Source organism: Dermacentor variabilis, chromosome 10 (genome assembly GCF_050947875.1).
Source record: "Dermacentor variabilis isolate Ectoservices chromosome 10, ASM5094787v1, whole genome shotgun sequence".
NCBI classification, from domain to species: Eukaryota; Metazoa; Arthropoda; class Arachnida; order Ixodida; family Ixodidae; genus Dermacentor; species Dermacentor variabilis.
In genome coordinates, this window is record NC_134577.1 from 6,918,522 (window position 1) to 6,938,338 (window position 19,817).

At 50.2% G+C, this 19,817-nt stretch overlaps 2 protein-coding genes across 4 annotated transcripts in view; one reads left to right on the forward strand and one right to left on the reverse strand.

Moving 5' to 3' along the window:
- Positions 1 to 19,817, forward strand: part of Pka-C1 (Protein kinase, cAMP-dependent, catalytic subunit 1) — a 469,154-nt gene that overhangs the window by 107,892 nt on the left and 341,445 nt on the right. The window lies entirely within an intron of this gene.
- On the reverse strand, positions 1,224 to 19,223 carry LOC142559858 (uncharacterized). The gene is made up of 3 exons (XM_075671536.1): positions 19,186 to 19,223; positions 1,288 to 2,792; positions 1,224 to 1,231 (listed from the first exon to the last, which is right to left on the reverse strand). The coding sequence occupies exons 1-3, from the start codon at positions 19,221 to 19,223 to the stop codon at positions 1,224 to 1,226; spliced, it is 1,551 nt and encodes a 516-aa protein (XP_075527651.1).

Sequence of the window (19,817 nt, forward strand, 5' to 3'; positions counted from 1 at the left end):
ATCCTCGTGCACGAACTCCGTGTCGCACGTGAGCAAGCGGGCAAAATATGTTGTGAAACTCAGCAACGAATAGCGTTCAAAAACAGACGGGTGAGTTAATTAGCTGCGATGAAACCAGCAAGAGTACTTTCAGTAGAACAGGGGTGGAACAGGGATCGGATTATTCGCAGCTAGATGGACAAAGATCCAAGAACGTGACATCTACGATAAGCGTTTATCAGTGGATAAAAATAAATATTCACAGGATTAATCCAATACAAGGGAGAGTTCACTTAACGTCTGTCGATGACGCTGTCCGAACGATGCACTGCTCACCGTACCGAACGGGTGATGCACACACGTTCAAACACACAGCTCATTTCCTTCCGCAGTACCGCAGCCTAAGTGCGTCATTTCATACATAACTGTACGGGACCACTTCTCATACTCGCTCATCTAACCGTGTCCACCAAAAGAAGTATTTTCAAAGTCAAAGTCAAAGAGTTTATTCAGACAACGTATGGTACAGTTGCCTAGGGCGCAGACCAAAAGGCAAGTGGTTGCCTGACAAGGAGTCTGCGCCCTTCTTGCTCCCATTCGAGAGCACAAGACATTCAGCGCATAAAATAGAATATGTTCGGCTTTTACTGTCGACGACTTGCGCACCGCGGTCCAAGCACTGTTTGCTCGTACACGAGCCGATGCGCCGACGTCCCCGTGCATTCTCCACGCGCCTGTCCTCTCGTTCATTGTTACGAAACACACGAGACCACACGATCGAACCAGAGAGAGAGGGAAGTGGTTCATGAAGGGATAAGGAAAGGTTGACGCTGTTTTCTGCAGCCCTTGCGGGAGCACGGCTCAGCGTCAACAGGGGTAGGGGGGATAGTGGGAGCAAAGGAGATAGGAAAGTAGAGGGTTAAAGTGTCGCCATGGCAGCGGCTGAGCAGTCCGGCAGGAAGGGCCCAGTGGGTCCGGTAGGAGTGGTGATCTGGTGAAAGGCCAGGGGGCGGTGATCCAGCAGGAGCCAGATGGTTGGGGCAGGTCGAGTAGCCTAGATTGGTTTGGATAGCCGCGAGGCTATCCGTCTTTGCAGAAAATCCTAGAGTCTCGCCGAGAGCCCCGACGAGTCGAGGTACTCGACGACACTTAGGAGGGCTGGTAGCTCGCTACGACCAGGGAAGAGGATGTCTTCCTGCCGTGCAGAAGGAAGCCCCAGGCGTCGGAACTCCTGCAGGAGACGGTCACGCTGCTGCAGGTAAGCAGGGCAGGCCAGCAGGAGGTGCTCCAGGGTCTCGGGCTCCCCACAGGAGGCACAGGCTGGAGAGGCGATAAGGCCGTGCCGGTGGCCGCGAGCACCCGTCCAGCAGCAGCCAATCCTCAGTCGCAGAAGGAGGGAGGTCTCCCTGCGTGCGAGGTCGCGCTGTGGAAGTGGTCGCGGAGGGCGGCCCAAGGACATCCGCTTGCCCGGATGGCAAGCCAGCAGATGGCGCCGAAGCCTGTGGCTTGTAAAGTCATTGGCTGTCACTGCCAGGCTGGGCGGGACCACGCAGTGGTGGGCACGCCTTGCCAGTGCATCTGCTTCCTCGTTGCCCGGTATCCCTACGTGGGCTGGAAGCCAGTGCAGGGACACTGAGCAGCCCGCCTCCTGGAGCGCCATCAGCCTTGTCGAGAGCACGGCAACCCCGAGGCTAGCCCTTACTGGCCTCTGCAGGCTGAGAAGTGCCGCCTTGGAGTCGCAGTAGATGGTCACTGGGGTCACTGGCAGCTCCTCTGCGAGTAAGTCCATAGCCAGGTGAAGGCCTGCTACCTCTGCCGCTGTTGACGTCGCATGGTCGGGGAGGCGACACTGCTTGCTCTTCCGCAAGGCGGGCACCACGCAGGCCGCAGTCGACGAGCCTGTGTCCGGCATCACCGAGCCGTCAACGTAGATCTGCAGGTTTCCTGCGTGGTCCTCATGCAGGAGGGAGGCAGCCGTCTGTTGAAGGGCACAAGTCGGGGAGCGCCGTTTTGAAACGCCAGGCAGCTCTATGGGGATGGGTATGGGTGGTCTCTGGGGAGGAGGCGGCTGTGCGTTGTTCGCTGGAGGCCTCCCAATCACCTCTTCGTACAGCCCACAGAGTCTGCCCATCTGTGAATTGGGCCGCGAGCGCAGTCGGGAGAGCAGGGCACTGCCGTCTGGTCCGTGGTGGAGGCGGTCAACATGGCGTAGCCCCTGCTGCAGGAGGAGGAGTGACAGGGGCCATGCTCCTGCCTCGGCCAAGGTTGCAGCGACTTGGGAGCTGCGGGGAGCGCCCAGGCAGAGCCTAATCGCGGCCCGATGCTGCAGCTCCAGCTTCTTGAGACGGGCAGGTGGTAGTGCCACGAGTGGGAGGGCGTACCGCAGGCGTGAGGTGGCTGCTGCATCGTACAGCCGCAGTGCCCACCCAGTGGTACAGCCCTGTCCTCGGGCAAGAAGCTGGGAGACCGCCTTGCGGACCCGGAGGACCTGGACATGCAGAGTCCTGACAGCAGGCAGCCAGGACAGTCGGTGATCAATGCGCAGCCCCAGGTACGTCACTGCAGTGCTCCAGGGTAACTGGGCGCCTTCCAGGTGCAGCCGGGGTGCTGTGCGGCGGGTGGCTGCTCTTGGGTGAAGCAGCAGGGCCTCCGTCTTCCTTGCCGAAATGGCAAGGCCAATGCTGCTCAGGTAAGCAGCGGCGGAGTCGAGAGCTCTTTGCAGGGCCGAGCGCGCGCAGCGGTGGTTGTGTGGTGGGCTTCGCACCCACAGGGCGATGTCGTCCGCGTAGATGAAGGCACATCGAACCAGAGGGCTATCGACTCAAGGATCGCGAAAGAGAGACAGAGAGAGCCGGTTTTAACGCGAACACCGCGAGACGTGCAAATGGTTCTCGCTACAGACAGCGACGGACGAGAAGAGGTTCCCGTAGTGCGCGAGGTCGCGACATTCTAAACATGACTGTCGCATAAGTGTCGCCATCAGCTGCCCTATAAATATACGACAGCGGAGAGGACCCCGAGGTCGTGATAAGAGTCTTTTCCTGGCAACGCTTCTGAGTTATAGGACGACATTCCTGACCTTAGGCGAACCCAAAGGCTGGTCTTCTTTCAGCTCCATTTCAGCGTAATTAATTTTGTTAGATCTCAGCTAGCGTGCAAAACTGTCTTTAACAAGCTCAGCGTACTTCAAGAACGCCAAGAAGCCATAAAAGCCTTTACTCTGACTCACTAAATTCGTGCAGTGTTGAATTGACAGCTACCCATATTTTTACTGGTCGGGAGCCGCCTATTATAAAAATTTATTTTGCCAGACATAAAGTAAATGTGCGCACATTTCTCTGTAAGTTCTATTGGCAGCCCACAGAAAATATTATGGAACCAAAATTAATGCGAATCGAGCTTCCATTGTGGCGCCTGTGATCGTCCATGCGTGTCTTTGAGACGTTCATTCATCGATTCATATCAATATTATGTTCATACGAGATTGCTGGGCAGCAAACGTAGGGTGCCAACAGAAATGTTGAGGCGAGGCAACCTTAGGTATTACAAAATTTAATTGTTCGCGAGCGCTCCTGGTCACTAGAGGAAATAAATGAACTCTGAGACACACTGCCACAGGTTACCCAATTGAACAAGGCTTCTCTCTCCCGATAAGTGTACGAAGAGGATAAGCAAAGGTTTGCTCGACTGTAATCGTCGTTAACACATGAATTAACCAATGACACCGTTGAACAACGAGTCGCCCTGGTCCGAATCTGTCCACTCACTTGAAAACGTGTAGTGGAAAGTCGGTGCCGAAGGTACAACGAAACTAGCGAGCAGACTGAGTCCCTGCGAAATCGAAACTCAGTCCTACTGTGTACCGTCGACGAAACTTTAGTGGGAACAAAACATCTTGTAGAACTTGATTATTTATTTATTTATTTATTTATTTATTTATTTATTTATTTATTTATTTATTTATTTATTTATTTATTACTGATTCATAGATCGGTATCTTTAACTGCGTTCGTGTCCCTGTCGTGACGGGACACTAGCGCGGCCGTGACGGAGTCGGGACAATATGACGAGTCATCTGACCCGTATACAGTGCCGTGGGGGGTTTGTCGTATTTGTCTTTGTTTATCGCTCAGGGCTGGCCCGGCTTTATCCATATACACACGCGTGCGGGATTTGGCAGCCATGCCTGAATGTGGAAATTATGAAGCGTGGAATAATTGGTTAATATAATAATATATTTAACATAAGAATAATTAGCTGGAAGACGAGCTACTTGGCGCAATCATGTTACGCGTTATCGTTGCGCGTGTGAGCGTGACGTAACTTGACACCGGAATGGGGCTCCAGCGGTCGCTCGTCGTCTTTATATTCGGTTCTGGCGCAAAAGTCCGGAATCTTCCCAGAAGCATTTTTGTTAAACACGAGCGCGCGAATACTCGGCCGAGACGCAGGAGATCAGTTTTTCCACTGTTCCGAAACGCTGCATTACAGGAAGCAAATAGCCCTGTGTGCACGTTGTCGTCGGCTGTTCCTGCAGAGCCTTGGCTTTTTGTCTTTCGGGCAGCTTTGTGTCACATCCCTTCGGGCCATGTGCGAAGGCAGCCCTATTGAATTTCGAGCCCCGAATGAGGCACCGCCACCACTTTACCGCTCGCGCATAGGAAATTGGCGGTCGCACGGTCGCCGCCACATTGTTGTCCGGGCGGAATTGAGGAAAGGCGCGCGCCGCGCACTCGCCGAAGCAGGGGTGGTGCAGGCTTGACCCTTCGGCCCTCTCTGTACGTGCACGGTCACCTTTTGTTTTCCTATTCAGTTCGTTTATTCCCTTATGGTATTCCGTTATTTGCAAGTTTGCGCACAATCTTCGAAGGCATATTGAGTCAAGTGGGGGACAGCGGCTGTGTCGTCCTCAATGAGCCCAGCGACGGACCAGTGAAAGGCATGGAAGCTGACCAGGACTGACCCCGCTTGGCTACCCTGCAATGGGTGTAAGTGGGACACGGAGAAAAAGGAGAGGCAAGAAAGCAACCTGGAAGTGGTCGCGATATCTGTCCGTAGGTTCTGTGAGCAACGCTGATGGACTACGATGACGAATCCTCAAGGTCTCGCGCCTTAGGTGCTTTTAAAGACTGTTTGGCTGGAAGTCGCGTGCTCTGCAGGCGACATACCGCGACGCCTCCGTAACGCCTCTCGTTCAGGAAGCGAGGCGACGGCAATTTCCTGCCAGATACAGTGAGGAAGGAATGTGTGCACATGGCTGTGCCCCCTTTCGAAATTCCTTGAGGTTTGTGTTTTATTTTATCCCGTGCTCTGAAATGTAACTTCCCGACCATTTCTTGCCGCAGACATCGACGAAATAAAGAAGAAAGGAGAATAACTCCAGAGCGCGCTACGAATTTCGCCTGCACCAAAATAATAATAAATGAAACAAAAGGAAAATATAAGAACGCAAGCAAGACCACTGATACGCGAGATGTGGGTATTTGAATGTTTTTCATTGTTTAAGGCCAAGTCGGCCGATTGATTGGCAATTCAAGGTATTCGCCGCTATTGCCAAACAGCGAACTCATCAATGTGGCCGTGTTGCGTTCTGCAGCCTCGCCACAGCGCTCTGCTTTGAGCAGTGCGCTGAATCCATTAGAAACGTATTTTTGACCGGCACATTGACCGTGTTGTACGCTGACACCATAAGACTGTCTACAAAACACGAATCCGTAAACGTTTAGGACCCACGTTGGTACGTTCAGTTCGTCTCGCGCGCGCGGTTTTCTCTCGAGTGGCTTGAGTTTCTTAAGAGGAAGCGCACAATTATCTCCCTGCATTCCCCAAATCTGAAGTTAAGAGGGAAAAAAATACTTTGTCCGGAACACCTGAGAAAATTTTATCGCGTTTGATATGTTTAATCAGTTCCCTGCGCGGTATCCCTGCCCTGTATTGTAATCCCAAATTAAAGGGAAAAAAAATAAATGTGTATTTTGGAACAATAAATGTGTGCCCCCTCCTTTGCATCCAATTCCCTTTAACGCTTGAACAGCGTGGAATAGAGCGCTGCACGGGCCCTGCTTGGGCCCGTATACTACCAAGCCCAGGCCCGGGCGGGCACAGGCCTTCATTACTGGGCTTAGCCAGGGCGCGCGTGTGCAGGGCCAGCCTGTAATTAATATATATATATATATATATATATATATAGGTGAGTGTGTGTGTGTGTGTACGCTGTGGCAATGGCAGCTCGTTGACCGTGATACTTCACCTGTTGCAATAACAAATAACACCCCCCAGGTACACATCCAAATGCACGTTCTTGAACTTCAGTCGTCGTACTCGTGCCAGGAATCTTACACAGGTGCCTCAGATTCGCATGCCGGCGTTTCATATGCAGCCGTCGGCCCTTCATTTTCGGAATCTGACGTCCTGCATCCGGAAACAAGCATCTTCGCTGCTGAGACATATGTTTTACTGACAGCTGTTAAGTATATCAAGAAAACAAAACTGCAAAAGTTCGCAGGCTCTCTTAGTGTCGTAAAACCTCTAATGTCACTCCGGAAACAACAATCCTGTACTCAGTGAGCTATATTCGCTGCTGTGCACAGCATATACACCGAATCAGCACGTCATAGTACGTTGGGTGCCTGGGCACAGAGACAGTGAGGGCAACATGCTCGCAGATGAAATTGCCACATCCATTGCAACGAAAGCTGGTAACTCTACCGCGGGTATCCCAGACGCAGACCTAAAGCCATTTTTGCGTAAAAACTTAGAAGTCATTGGCAACAGAAGTGAGACACCGAAACCTCCAATAAACTGAATTTAATCAAGCCACATTTAGGAAATTTGCCACCAATAACAAAGATACGTCGAATCGAGGTCTTGTTCTGCCGCTTTATGATAGTCCATACGTGTGGCACACACCCTTATCTGTTGACCGGTAGGAGGAGGAGGAGGAGGAGACGAACCTCCCATTTGCTGTAGGTGTGGCGAGACACTAACCCTCCTCCATTTCTCTCTGGAGTGTAGAGAAATGGAAGCTGAAAGTGGTAAAAAAAAACACTTCCGTCTTGCCTACCGACAGAATATTCCTTTTCATCTAGCAATGTTGCTTGGTTCTGACCCTTTTTATTTTTTTGACCTACAATCATCTTTAACATTCCGCAAATATTTATTTTCCTAATATTTTAGGCACCTATACAGCCACGTTACATTGTAATAGCCAACCACGATGCCATTTGTCATTAATTGCATCACTGACTGCATTACAACATTGCTTGGCGCTCTTTAGCCATGATTGGCCCTTGCTCCATAAAACACGCATACATACAGCATACATAAAGCATACATACAGCATAAAATAAACACACAACTAGTAAGAGACACCTCTCGTATTAGCGCTAAAATAATCTAATATTATTGAGAGTTGTAATAGTGCAATTGCAAAAGCGGCAACAGGCAATTGGTTTGAGGAGCGATTTCTTGCATAAATAATTTTTCCGTAGGCGAAAACATTTTGTGGGAAAATTTCAGAGCGTCATCTGTATTTCCGTTTCCATGCCTTGTACCGTGCAGTGCATAACGTTCGCTCGAAGTCTCGAGTTCGGTCCTTCAATGAGCGGCGCCGAGTCGGGCCCGGACCCGCGGGGCTTCACGCCCGTGCGGTGCTCTGGCGTGAGGATAGCGCGCCGTGTGTAGGAAACAACGCAAAGACGACGCTCAGAGCAGAACGGATGTTTCTCAGCAATGGACGCAGGTGGCAGAAGCCTCGTCGAGTCCAATGTCGTTTGGCGTTGCTATTTTCTGCGCGCCAGCTTAGTTACAGCTGGCGGCAGACGTTGTGCGCACAATTTATGGCCCGTTTTGGAGGCTCGTCTCGCCTGTCCGTTGTTGTTTCGGGTCACGTGATTCGTGAATATCTCGTACGGTGTGTTTTTGCCGATGGCCGACATTCGGCTCGTCCTGCTGCCGGGCAGCTCTATAGTTCAACCTGGGCGCCAAGGGAATGCGCACCGTCGCGTCACCGTCGGAGAGATCGTGCTGGCGTGTGAGGGAGCTGCCAGTATGATGCGACGCGCGTCACACACAAAATGAGAGGTAAATAGAGAGTGACAAAAAGAATTGGGCGCTTATTGCAGGATGCGCCGCTGGGAGTATTTAACCCTATAGCTATGGAGAGTGCGGAAATGGAAAGTGCGGAGATGGAGGGGAATGTGTAAGGGCTGTGCCTCTCCTTTTTGCGCATAATAACGGTGGATCGGATGCGCATTTACGCTAGAAGAGGCAAAGGCTAACAACAACAACAACAACAAATGGGGGTGTATTTTGAGAGCAGAAGCAAGTTATTCAAAGTGAGATTGAAAACTGTACGAGTTGGTACACTTTCATCTCTAACAACTACGCCAATAAACGATGCGCAAAGCAGAGAAGAAAACAAGGACAGCAGTGAACTCGCAATGAACTAAGGCTTTGTTCTGAGACCTGTTAAGAACGGCCAGCTGCAGTGCAAGTTTGCCACCCAGTTACGACTGTGGAAGCAACATCTCGGGAGCAGCGCCGCCAACCTCTAGCCACAGCGTGGCTAAATCGACTTTGTGTCGGGGAACAAGACGCGCATCCCCCACTCACCGTCGCTTCAGCTAGGATGCGTTCGATGAAGCAGGCTTTGTGCTGAAACCGCCGCCAACCTCTAGCCTCATCGCCGTTGTGACGGAATGGGTTCGGCGGGCCAACTATTGTTCCCAAACTCCTCAACGCGGACCTGATCTGCTACGGGTGCGCGAGTTGCCGCGGGAACGCCGTTTTGCGCTGCTTCCCACGCACCGGCCAAGACGCAAGACAACGCGCTACCCGGAACGGCTCCGAGTTCTACGGGGCCCCTCTGACGTCGGCTCCGGACCGTCGCACCTGTGTGTATGCGTGTGTGCGTGAGTGTGTGTAAACCGTGCCGCGGAGAGGCGGCTAGTTTGCGATGACTAAACGAACGTTCGCATCACCTTGTATCGGGAGAGGACCGAGTGTTTAAAAACCGCTGTTGTGCGGCTGCTCAGGACACTCTCTCTCAAGCAGTCATGTTAGACTGATGTACTTGCTCAAACAGTCATGTTAGACTGATATAAATACTGTAAATAAACCCATATTCCTCGTTCTCGTTGAGAAGCAGTCCTTCCCTTCATCAACGTCCTCAGCGCGGATAAGTTGGACGTCGGCATGGGCCAGCTACCTTCTAATTCATGCCCGACTCCAATCTTGACAACGGATCACGAGCGATGAGATTGAGCCCCCAATCCTGACAGACCACACATGCGTAGCTTCGGTCAAAACAATCCGTTTTTCCGCAAACAGCGCAACCCGCTTATGAATACACGAGTAGCCGCATATACAAGTGTTCCGTGTTAAAAGTACCCTCCTTATATATATTTTAAACTGGTGGGCTGTTGTCAATTACTATTACTATCAATTACTATGGCTTACAGAAGGACGGGAGTGGCAATGCTGGTAGTATTTCGGTACACTGTGTTTAACCATGATGCGTTAAAAATGTTCCGTGTATATTATCATTTTCCTTTCCCTTCAAAAAAGTTGTAGTTTCGCCCTAAACGCGAAGCATTGATTGCGACAGCAAATTATTAGACGCTTGCGCGAAGTAAGGATAGTAGTTTTATAGACCGTATGAACTTGTAAACATAGGCATACTAACTAAACGAACAAGCCTGGTGTCACGCGCGCACAAGCAAACATGAAACCATCTCGCTGTCAAAAACGCTGGCGTGAGGAAGCGCGGCATCAGCAGCGCTTCCCTCGCGCTTCAGCGCCAACTAAGCGGCGAGAACACAGCGCACACGAAGCTATCAGCACTTGGCGCACTCTGGCCCCATCGCAGGTCGCATTCAATATAGGGTCTGCGCGGCCGCGGCATACACGGCCGCCGCCGCAGTAGAACGCCCGCGCGATGCCTTGCGCGCGATGGAAGACGGCGCGCTTCCTCTCTTGCGCACGTGGGATCGAGCCACCATGCTCGCTACACCGTCGCACGCTTTCACTCGCATACGGCGCGCGGCCGCAATGTCGTCGCTCTTGGACTTTAAACAGAACGTCACGGTGACGGTGCAAATGCGCCTGGAGTGTCCATATAGTTGGTGTCGGGATAAAGGATAACCAGCGGAGCTCTGAATGTGGGTCCCTTAATGGTGAACTGCACATCCGCCCCGCGGGTCATCACGGTATTGAACTATCTTCTGGATCGGCCCACGTATGGGAAGTGCTTAACGTCTGCTTCACCTCCGCCGAAGGGTCGGCCCGGCTTTTCACTATCTTCGGGATCGGCCCACGTATGAAAAATTATTGGTCTATGTCCACGAAGACGAGATCGCCAGAGCCTAGCCATAAACGGCTTCGCTGTAAAAAGCGAAGTTTTTCAGTGTACTTGGGAATACTGTTTAGAATACTTGGGAACAGCACGGAAAAACGGGACATTAGACAACGCGAATGCAGTTTGAATCGTGCCGCACTTGTGCTCGCTTATCTTGTCCCGTCTTATCGCTCTCTTATTAATTCTTAAGTGTTCTACAAGATATATGCCAAAAAGCTCAGTTATAAACACTCCTGCAAATAATATGCCAACGGCACGATTATATGTCGCAGCCAAAACGTTTACACCTTTCTTCCTTTTTTTCCCGTGCCGGTTTATACGAGTTCGTGACGCTGTTTCGTTATACCCGGCATCTCAAAACCGACGCAGTTTCAGCCTGCATTTGCTTTATTTATTTATTTATTTATTTATTTATTTATTTATTTATTTATTTATTTATTTCAGTGTATGACAAGCAAAATGGTTACCCATGCAGGAGAGGGTTCACAAGAATTTAGTAACAGTAGTTTCAAATAGAGTAATGAATGTGCCTTGAACAATATTCTCAGGCTAGCTACACCACTCTTCATAAATAGTAAGAAAGAACAGTAGGAAAGAACAAAACATGAAAAAAAAGATGTTAACAGCAAACATTCGTACGGGAAAAAATAAGGCCGTACCTCAGCGCCTGTGTTGTGTCCTATCTTTTGTCGTTGCTCGTCTTTTGCGCTTTGCAGACACATCGATATCGAATCACCAGCTCGCCCAGGCTTCCACTTTATCCTTAAATTGATTAGGGCATAATGACATGTGAGAAACATGAGATGTGTAAGGTATGTAGCGCTTGGCAAATATGTTTTCTTGGTATACATCGTGTAGAATAGCTTGAATCTGCGGCGACCTTAGGCAGTACTTAAGCGGACTCAGTTCGCGCTTACGTTTCCGTAGAAACGAGGGACGGCGTTTAGTAATCTGAGGTGATAAAGGAGCAGCCAGCCAGGCGTCGGATTCGCTCTATGATATGCCCCCCCTAAAGAGCGCCTTATACATACTATGGAAGCGTATATACAGAGTAGGATTGGGCGCGAGGCTAAACTCGCCACGTGACGTCTGCGCCGTGCTAGAGCATTCATATCGTCGTCTAGTGCTACATCGTGTCCGCTTCGCTCTGCGTTCGCAACGTTCGCGGCCTCCGCTGTTGCCGCCCGTCCAGCGTCGGAACTCTCGCCGAACGCCGTCGTGAGAGAGCGGGTCGACCTTGGAGTCTCCGAGGGAGGGAGGACCGTCTCGCGTTGCCCGTCGCTCGCGTCCCCTTTGTCTGTGAGCTGACGACGTTCTCTGTTTATCTTCGCCTTTGTTCCGCGCACCGCTGCGTCCACGCGAAGATACACCGCGGGCTGCTGGACAAACGGGCTCCGTCTGCTGCTGCGGGGCTGAGTCGTGCACATTTGTTCACCCGTCTCTCGTTCGACGTGCAGTGAGACAACTGCTGAAGCGCGCTCCGAGGAACAACCTTCGCTTGAGTTAGTTTGTCGTGTTACGTTTATTGTGCATTCCGGGTTAATGGGAAACGTCGCATTGGGCCTAGAAATACGCTAAGGTTCGGATCGCTATAGAAGATGTCGGGTCCCACCATGTTATCCGTGTGCAAAATTTTGAGTCGACCTATTAGATTACGCCCGTATAATCGCGCCAAGTTAAAAAATAGACCCATGAAGAGGGACGGGAGGTGACGCACTTATGGACACATGGACGAACACCAATGCGGGGAGAGACAGAACGCTGATCTGTGCTCGTGGCCCCAATCAAATGGCCCAACTCAGGAGGAGGAAATAACTTTGTTCGAAAAGAAAAATAATATAATAAAACACAGTCAAGCTTTTGTTTCCGTGTTTAAGCGTGTGCCGAGGAACGGGGGTGGAGGGATTCCTGCGACTTTTGCTGCCTTCCGGGCTCGCCACACCAGCTGTCGCTGGTGAGCACTTGTCCACTTTCCGTCGCTACCGCTGCTCATTGCTCCAGTTTCACCAGGCGGACTCTGCCGCCTTGTGTCTTCGAGTCACGTCCATGACGCGATTCCAGTTTGCCGCGACGGGCTTATATCCGCGCCCTTAAACGCGACAGCAGAGATTCTGTTTTCAAAACGTGGCGCGTGTTCGCAACTTTCGAGGTCAAGCTGTCGCTCCCTGCCGGCGAGGACTTGCTTCGCGGGTGCTCGAAGCCGTACTTGAGCCTCACTCTTTGATTACTCGCAGATTCGGCGTTCATGTCTGTTGGAACCGCCCGTTTTGTAGCCGCTTACCAGCTTGGGTTAACTAGCTGTAGAAGGCGATGAACACACACACACACACACACACACACACACATATATATATATATATATATATATATATATATATATATATATATATATATATATATATATATATATATATATATATATATATATATATATATATATATTGTTCGCATGGGTTGCCACGCAGCATAACTTCGGAATGAAACTAAATGTAAGCATTTAGGCTCGTTCCATGGAAATACTACAAAATCTACTTACAGGATGTGTTGTCCTTGATCCATCGTTCATAGTCCCCAGGGGAGGCCGGTGTTCTGTGAGAGTCCACCTAGTAGACTTGCCCAATTTCGTCAGTTGTACAAGTTCTGAATGGCTGGGCTGCGCGTCCGCGGCAGCGAGGCGCCACAGCCAGTCAGCACTTCAGCAGCAGACGAAATGTCCACTAATGTGGACTCTTACAGAATACCTGCCCTGGTTGGTCATTTCTGGACTTCACACCTCTAAGTAGGCTTTCGCGAACTGTCTTCGTCTCAGGGCTCGGGTAAAGTACGGATGGCCGCGGGCGTCCTCTACCGGCGCAGGAACGGAGCACTTGGGGCACCAGACATCCCTGGTTGACCCCAAGCACTTGCGATAGCTTGTGTAAGGGCGGCTCCGGTCCTATGTCTGCGGAGAGAGCTATAGACTTCATCCAGCAGAGAAATCGCATGGGAAAAGGAGCAGACACAAGAGGGAATGCGCACACATATTGATGTATTAGAAGAAGTCGTGACACGATACCTAAATGGAGGGGAGAGAGAGAGAGAGAGAGAGAGAGAGAGAGAGAGAGAGAGAGAGAGAGAGAGAGAGAGAGAGAGAGAGAGAGAGAGAGAGACTCTTTATTAGGAACACAGAGAATTTTGCCGGCGCGTATACAACCGCTGGCATGCTACTCTGTATAGGGTGTAAGATTTGGAGTCGGGCTTGTAGGACGATCGGAGGAACTTGGGGCGACAGGACTAGGCGAACAGGATTTATTTACAGTATTTACATCTTAAACAAGAGGCACATTTACACAGTCTAGCGTGACTCCCAAATGGAGCCCGCAAGACGAAGCATACAGCATACGAGCACACAGCTCACGAGTACATTGACGAGCACAGACCACGACGGCGAGCACACCTAGCAGCCGACAAACAGCCGTATTTAAACACTTCGTGTTCCCTAGATCCCTAGGTGAGGCAAAACGTTCGACGTCATCGCAGCCGGCCCCCTTTTGAGGGAAGGGGGCAGGGGGTTTACACACACACGTACGCACAGTTTTCACTGCCGATTAGCAGCGTCAAACGTCAACGCAGTCGACCCGCAGCTTGCGCATTATCTTGAATCTTGAAAGGCGCGTTGGTTCCCCAAGCTGACCAGGCACCGTGGCCACCGGTTGTCCCTTGTCGGGCGCCTCTAAATTCCAGAGCTGCCTTTCTCCTGAAGTCGCCACGTGTGTCAGCAGACTAGGTCGGCGGTGGCGGGTACAGTAACAATAGTTATGGTCCGCTGATCGCGTTTAACCATAACGGCGCCGAGGGGGTGATGAAGCGGCCCCTCGAGGTCCCCACGAAATGAGTCACCGCAGCAATTGTGGTTCCATGGTTCCCTTCGCGGAAGCTCGCAACGCTCGCAGCTGCAGCTGGCTGAGAAAATGTTGCCACCTCGGCAGGCTATTCCTAACAGCTCCTCCATGGCCCGGAAAATCTCGACTGGCCAGTGCTGACCACCGCTGGGCAGAAAGAGAATGGCTGGCGAGCAAGAAGATGGCTTTGCTCTCCGCAATCCCTGCGCACTTGGAATTCCTGCAACCATCTCACAACAACCGGCACAGAAGAGTCGATCCCGGCAACACAATACCGCTCAGCGCGCAAACGCCCGGAATCAGCTGTTAACCTACCAGGCTTCCTATAAAAAATTTCAATGTAAACCACTCATCTGGGAATCCCAAATTTTGCCCCAAAATTTCGTGCCGCCAAAGCGAGTGTTCATGTTCCCCCTGAGTTCGACCAAACCTGACCGCCGCGCTGCACAAGAGTAAAGGTTTACACAGAACTACACCGAAAGCTCTCAACCACCAATACCCGAACATAAGCAGCCTAATTTCACGAACAGCCTGTTCTTACCCTATCGCAGTGGCGTACTTATCTCATGTACGGTTGCCACTGAACCGTCTGGCCAACTCCACAGGTACGTAATCACAATCGCGCTTTCATCACGCTTACTCACATTTGTACCTTTAGTCCATACAGGACACGTTCCTTAAGTGAACAACCAAACTTGCGTAACTTACGCAACACAGAGGAACCTTTAAACAAATGTGCCTTCTACTAACTAGCTCTACGCACGCGTACTAGAGAAGTCAGCACACGGCTGCCCTCAACACACACGAGCAACCCAGTCATAAACCTGCTGCTTCCCTCCGTCCGCACAGGACACGCGCTAATGGACCTAAGAGCTCTTCTCAGTGCAAATGATGCACTTACTGAAAACCTACGCGCTTAACCTTAGGAAATAAAAAAAAACACATAAAAGAAGAAGGTTAACTAATACACACGCGCGTTACGATAGGCCTCTCACCCATAACCTTGACACTCAGGTTACACACACACACACACACACACACACACACACACACACACACACACACACACACACACACACACACACACACACACACACACACACACACACACACACACACACACACACACACACACACGCACGCACGCACACACGAGAAAAAGAAAAGAAAGCCTATCTACTCATTTATGAACACCTCGCGAAACTACATGTTTACATAAAACACCTCTTTCAACTCTCGGAGCTTCCCGAACGAAACATGATGTATTCAAGTATTCTTTTTTTCCCCGAACTATAACAGACTGGAATAACTCGTTGTTGCCTGTTTCAATTGTTTGACTCATTGTATTACTGTTGTGTCTTACCACCTTACTTGATTGAATAATGCATTGTAATATTGTTGTGTTTAACCACCCTGCTTGGACCTGTTTTAGGTCTGCAGTATGAAATAAATAAAAAATAAATAAATAAACAAAACTCATACCTTACTTATTCAAAGAAATACTAGCCTCAAATCGCGAAAATTTTCAAATGTTCCAAAATAAAACAACATGTTTCACTTCTACGGACGATCTCTTGGCTTCCCGTTTCAAATGTTTACGGCTGACTCATACTTTTGAGCCGTACTCGAGGTGGTCGCGGTTCGAAAGCTATTCTGGCTACCGAGGAACAACAAAAGGGCTGACTCACTATCAGTTCCTTCAAGACGTTACAGTTTTCTGCCAATATGCGTCCTGGCGCTCCGCTTTCAAGACGAACTCGATTAACAGCGTCGCGCCTCCTTACCACCTCATCTCGTCTTGCCACCTTGCGCTTCTTTGTACTACACGCTGAGCTTCGAAAAGAGCGACGGAACGACGAGGAATTTAACTGCCCCGTGCCCTTTGTCCGCGTCCGTGCAGAACATGCTTCTCGGTCTCCTTTTGACCTGTGGCTCGAACGTTTATGATGCGTCAACATCGTCAACGACGACCGCACCTTTCTCTTCCTCGCACACTGGCTTTTCGCGCCTGTCGCTGACTTTGGCTGCGCTACATTAGCCACCGCATTCCGATCTTTAGCGCGCTTCTTTCTGCGGCGCTTTCTCTTTGAATTTCCTTTCATGCCGCTTTCTCGCGCCTCGTGCTGGCCGGTACACATCTCTTCGGCGCGGATCGGTCTCCTACCCGCACAGTCTGAATGATCCTTGACTAAATACCTCTCTTGGCTACATAGACTGGCGGAAAGCTGCACCGATCCCTGAACAATGCAGTTGTTTTCCCTTGAGCTACGCAGCTCGCAATCCTGTAACCTGCCCTCAGCCGCATCGTCTAGCTGGCACTTCTCTTCGGCACGCAGATCTGACTCGACATGGGTGCTCGCGTCTGTCGGCTCAGCAGTACTCTGTACTTCGTTAACTACCTCGTTAACATTACCTGCGACGCACACGCGCGGTGACTGTGCCAATTAATTCACAGCTGGCCTAGCTGTCTCTACAGTGCTCTGTTGGCACAGCCCCTCGTCACTCTCACTGCGGTCTTTAACGGCCTCTGTTGCCACTACGGCATCGTCAGCGGTCAGTCCTTTCCGTTCACCTATGAATGTGCAGCCAATCTCACAGGCACTACTCTTCTCGTAGACTTTTTGTGAAAATCCGCCAGATACTCCCTCATTTTTTTGCTCTGTATCACCTACAGAATTTTCAGACAGCCGTTGTCTTTGTGCCTTTAAATGCTCAAAATATTATATCTATTTTTCCAATGCTGTCTTCTCTTTCTCGTGCTTTTGCTTACGTTCGTGACTCTCACGCTTACGTTCACAACGCTCACGCTACCGTGGTTCTTGTATCACCTCCCAAGCAATCTCAATGCTTTCATCATCATTGCCACTGTCTTGAATCGCCTTTATGATAACTGGCTTTTTCATCTGTTCGTCCGCCTCAACTCCCAAGTCGTCGCACACCAATAACAAGTTTAACCTCGTCAACCTTCTAAGATCCATGGCAGCTGCCCCGACTTGTCGTTAGAACTGCTTTCCTTAATGAAGTTGTGCGAACACACAATATGCAACAAATTCCCAATTCCTAGAACTATCAAAATAAACACAGCATTTAAAGTCTGGCGAACCAAAACGAAAAAAAACCACACGCTCACTTACGGTTGCGGCGCCCTGTCATCTGGTTCATCGGTCCGGTGTTCCCGGTTCCTCAGGACTCTGGGTCGAAGGCTCGCTCTTCTTCGCTGTTCCCAGTTCCTCAGGACTACTTTGGACGAAGGCTCTCTCTTCTTCTCTGTTCCAAGTTCCTCGGGACTCCTTTGGACGAAGGCTCTTTTTCGCTGTTCCGGGTTCCTCAGGACTCCCTGGGTCGAAGGCTCATCCGTAGCGCTGCCACCAGTTGTTGGAGTCGATCCCACCGCTGGCATCCAGTTATTGGATCTGGAGGACAATCCCAATTGCTGTCCCCCAGATTTTGGACCTTGCCTTTGGGTGCGGGAGTTGGTCGAGGTTGAGGAGGACTTTGCGATGAAAACTGGAGGTTTGTTTACAATATTTACAGTGAGAGTACAAAGAAATTAACAGTCATAAAGTCATTACGGGCCGGCAGCAACTCGGACGCTGCAGTCCGTGGCAAGAGGCTCGAAAGAGATGAATGAAGGAATGATCTCTTGCTGCTCCCGGTCTTTGGCTTTTAACCCCTTCGGTCTCGAAGTCACGTCACGTTCGGCCAATCGGCGAGCCCACTCACGTGGCGTCATTTTCGGCCAATGGAAGGCGCCCGTGCGAGTGTACGTCACATTCGGCTCAGAGGGTCACTCCTTGGGCTCCAATTGTCCAAGGGATTATTTGTCTGCGGTACTGCCTTCCCGGTCTGCAACTGCCTTCTCAAAGGCGGATGGGGGATTGCTGCCAGGACTTCACGGTGCATTACAACCGTCTTGCCTTGGGACCCACGTTACCTGGAACAGTGCCAGGCTCTCGCTACACTTTCGGGAAGAGTCAAGCGGTGAATAGCTCCACCTGCGGCGCACGAGGTGGGGGACGCCAACTCGTTTGCACGTGCCGCGCCTCGGGAACGGGGTAGATGTGCTTCTGCGCTCCTTAATTAGGTGTGGCGCGATTCGATGTGGTCTGGTGAACTCGACGGAGGCTCAGGAAAAGGTCCCGTGTCTAACAAGGGATGGGGAGTGGGATCAAAAGATTCATGAGGAGAGAGGGAGAAAAAGAGAATAAAAATAAATATGAAATGCGCAAGTGGACATGATACTAATATTTACAGGGGACATGGCGGGTAAATTTAGGATCTTGTATGTGAAATGTTAAATCTTTAAAGCTTTCCTATCAGACCGATTCCTGACAGGTATTTGAACAATAAATCCATAACCCGCCGCTCATTTGAAGGGCCGGGCATTGGACCTAAGATGCTGGGTAATGTTAACGGATCGTGGCAAATCATGTCCATTTGTTGCTCAAAAAATTGTCTCTCGTCGCGGTACGCGGGGGATTCTAGTAATATGTGCTCCATAGTCTCTAAGTTGCCACAGTTATCACAGTAGCGGTTAGCGGTAAGCCCTGTGCGGTGCAGATAATTTTTCGTGTATGCCACTTTCAGTCGAAGACGATGGTACAATGTCTCTAAGTGTCGAGGAAGTGGCCGTGGAATTTTCGGTCTCATTTCTGGGTCATTATAACGCAGGAAGTTGTTTTGGTGCAGCGGCGGATTCCAGATGCCGTCTTTTTCTTGATAGGCGTTCTTTTTTTTTTTTTTTGCCTTGTTGGAAGCATCGGCTTTGGTAAAAAATGTTCTTTTGAAATTGCGGTATTGGAGTCCCCTTTCGGGCAGCTTCATCCGCTTAGATTTCCGAAATACCGGCATGGCCAGGTATTCACTGGAACTTGATGCAATGCCCTGCAATCTTAGTCTTGTGGTGAAGGTAAGCAATGTCAAATGCTGCAGGTTGGTTATTGAAACGCTTCTGCCTGTTCCACGTACTTTGTAGGGCTGCTCTTGAATCCGTGAGAATCACCCATGTCCGTGGCGGCTGCTGTCGAAGGGCCTCCTTACACAAGGGCCTCCTTAATGCCATATAGCTCTGCTGAAGTAGATGATGCCGCTCCCTCAAGACGAAACGAGAATCGTTTCCCTGTAGAGGGAACAAAAAGTCATATTATATCAAGAAGAGCGGTGACCTATATATGTATCAGAGTTTTTTCTGTCGCACTCTACAAAAAGCTTCGTTTCGTTTTCTTGATATGGATGTGTTATAGTGAGTTTGGTTGTGCGTGTTCATTTATTTTTTTTTTATTTATTTTGCTCTCCTTGCACCTGCGCATCCAAACAGTCAATATATGCGCACCTTTCTCACAAAATAAAATTAATTACGAGTTGGCGTTTTTTCTGCCCGTCTCTTCTTTATTGCGCTTACCATTTGCGCCACAGAATTTGACAGCATATTCAACTAGCCCACTTTGCTAAGCTACACCCCTTTATTTTCTCTCTCTCCCTTTTTCCAGTCTACATAAACCCCTTTCCCCCACCCTCGTGTAGGTTAGCAAAATGGATACTTAACCTTCCAGCTTTCGCCCTATCTCTCTTTAAACGTCATAATCATAATCTCTTCCTTC

Bases quoted from the DNA above. Each gene is read 5' to 3' on its own strand.
- LOC142559858 (XM_075671536.1), bottom strand. From the start codon at position 19,223: ATGGGTGATTCTCACGGATTCAAGAGCAGCCCTACAAA. The intron at 2,793-19,185 runs GTACGTGGAACA...TTGAGTCGATAG, and splicing joins TTCAAGAGCAGCCCTACAAA to CCCTCTGGTTCGATGTGCCT.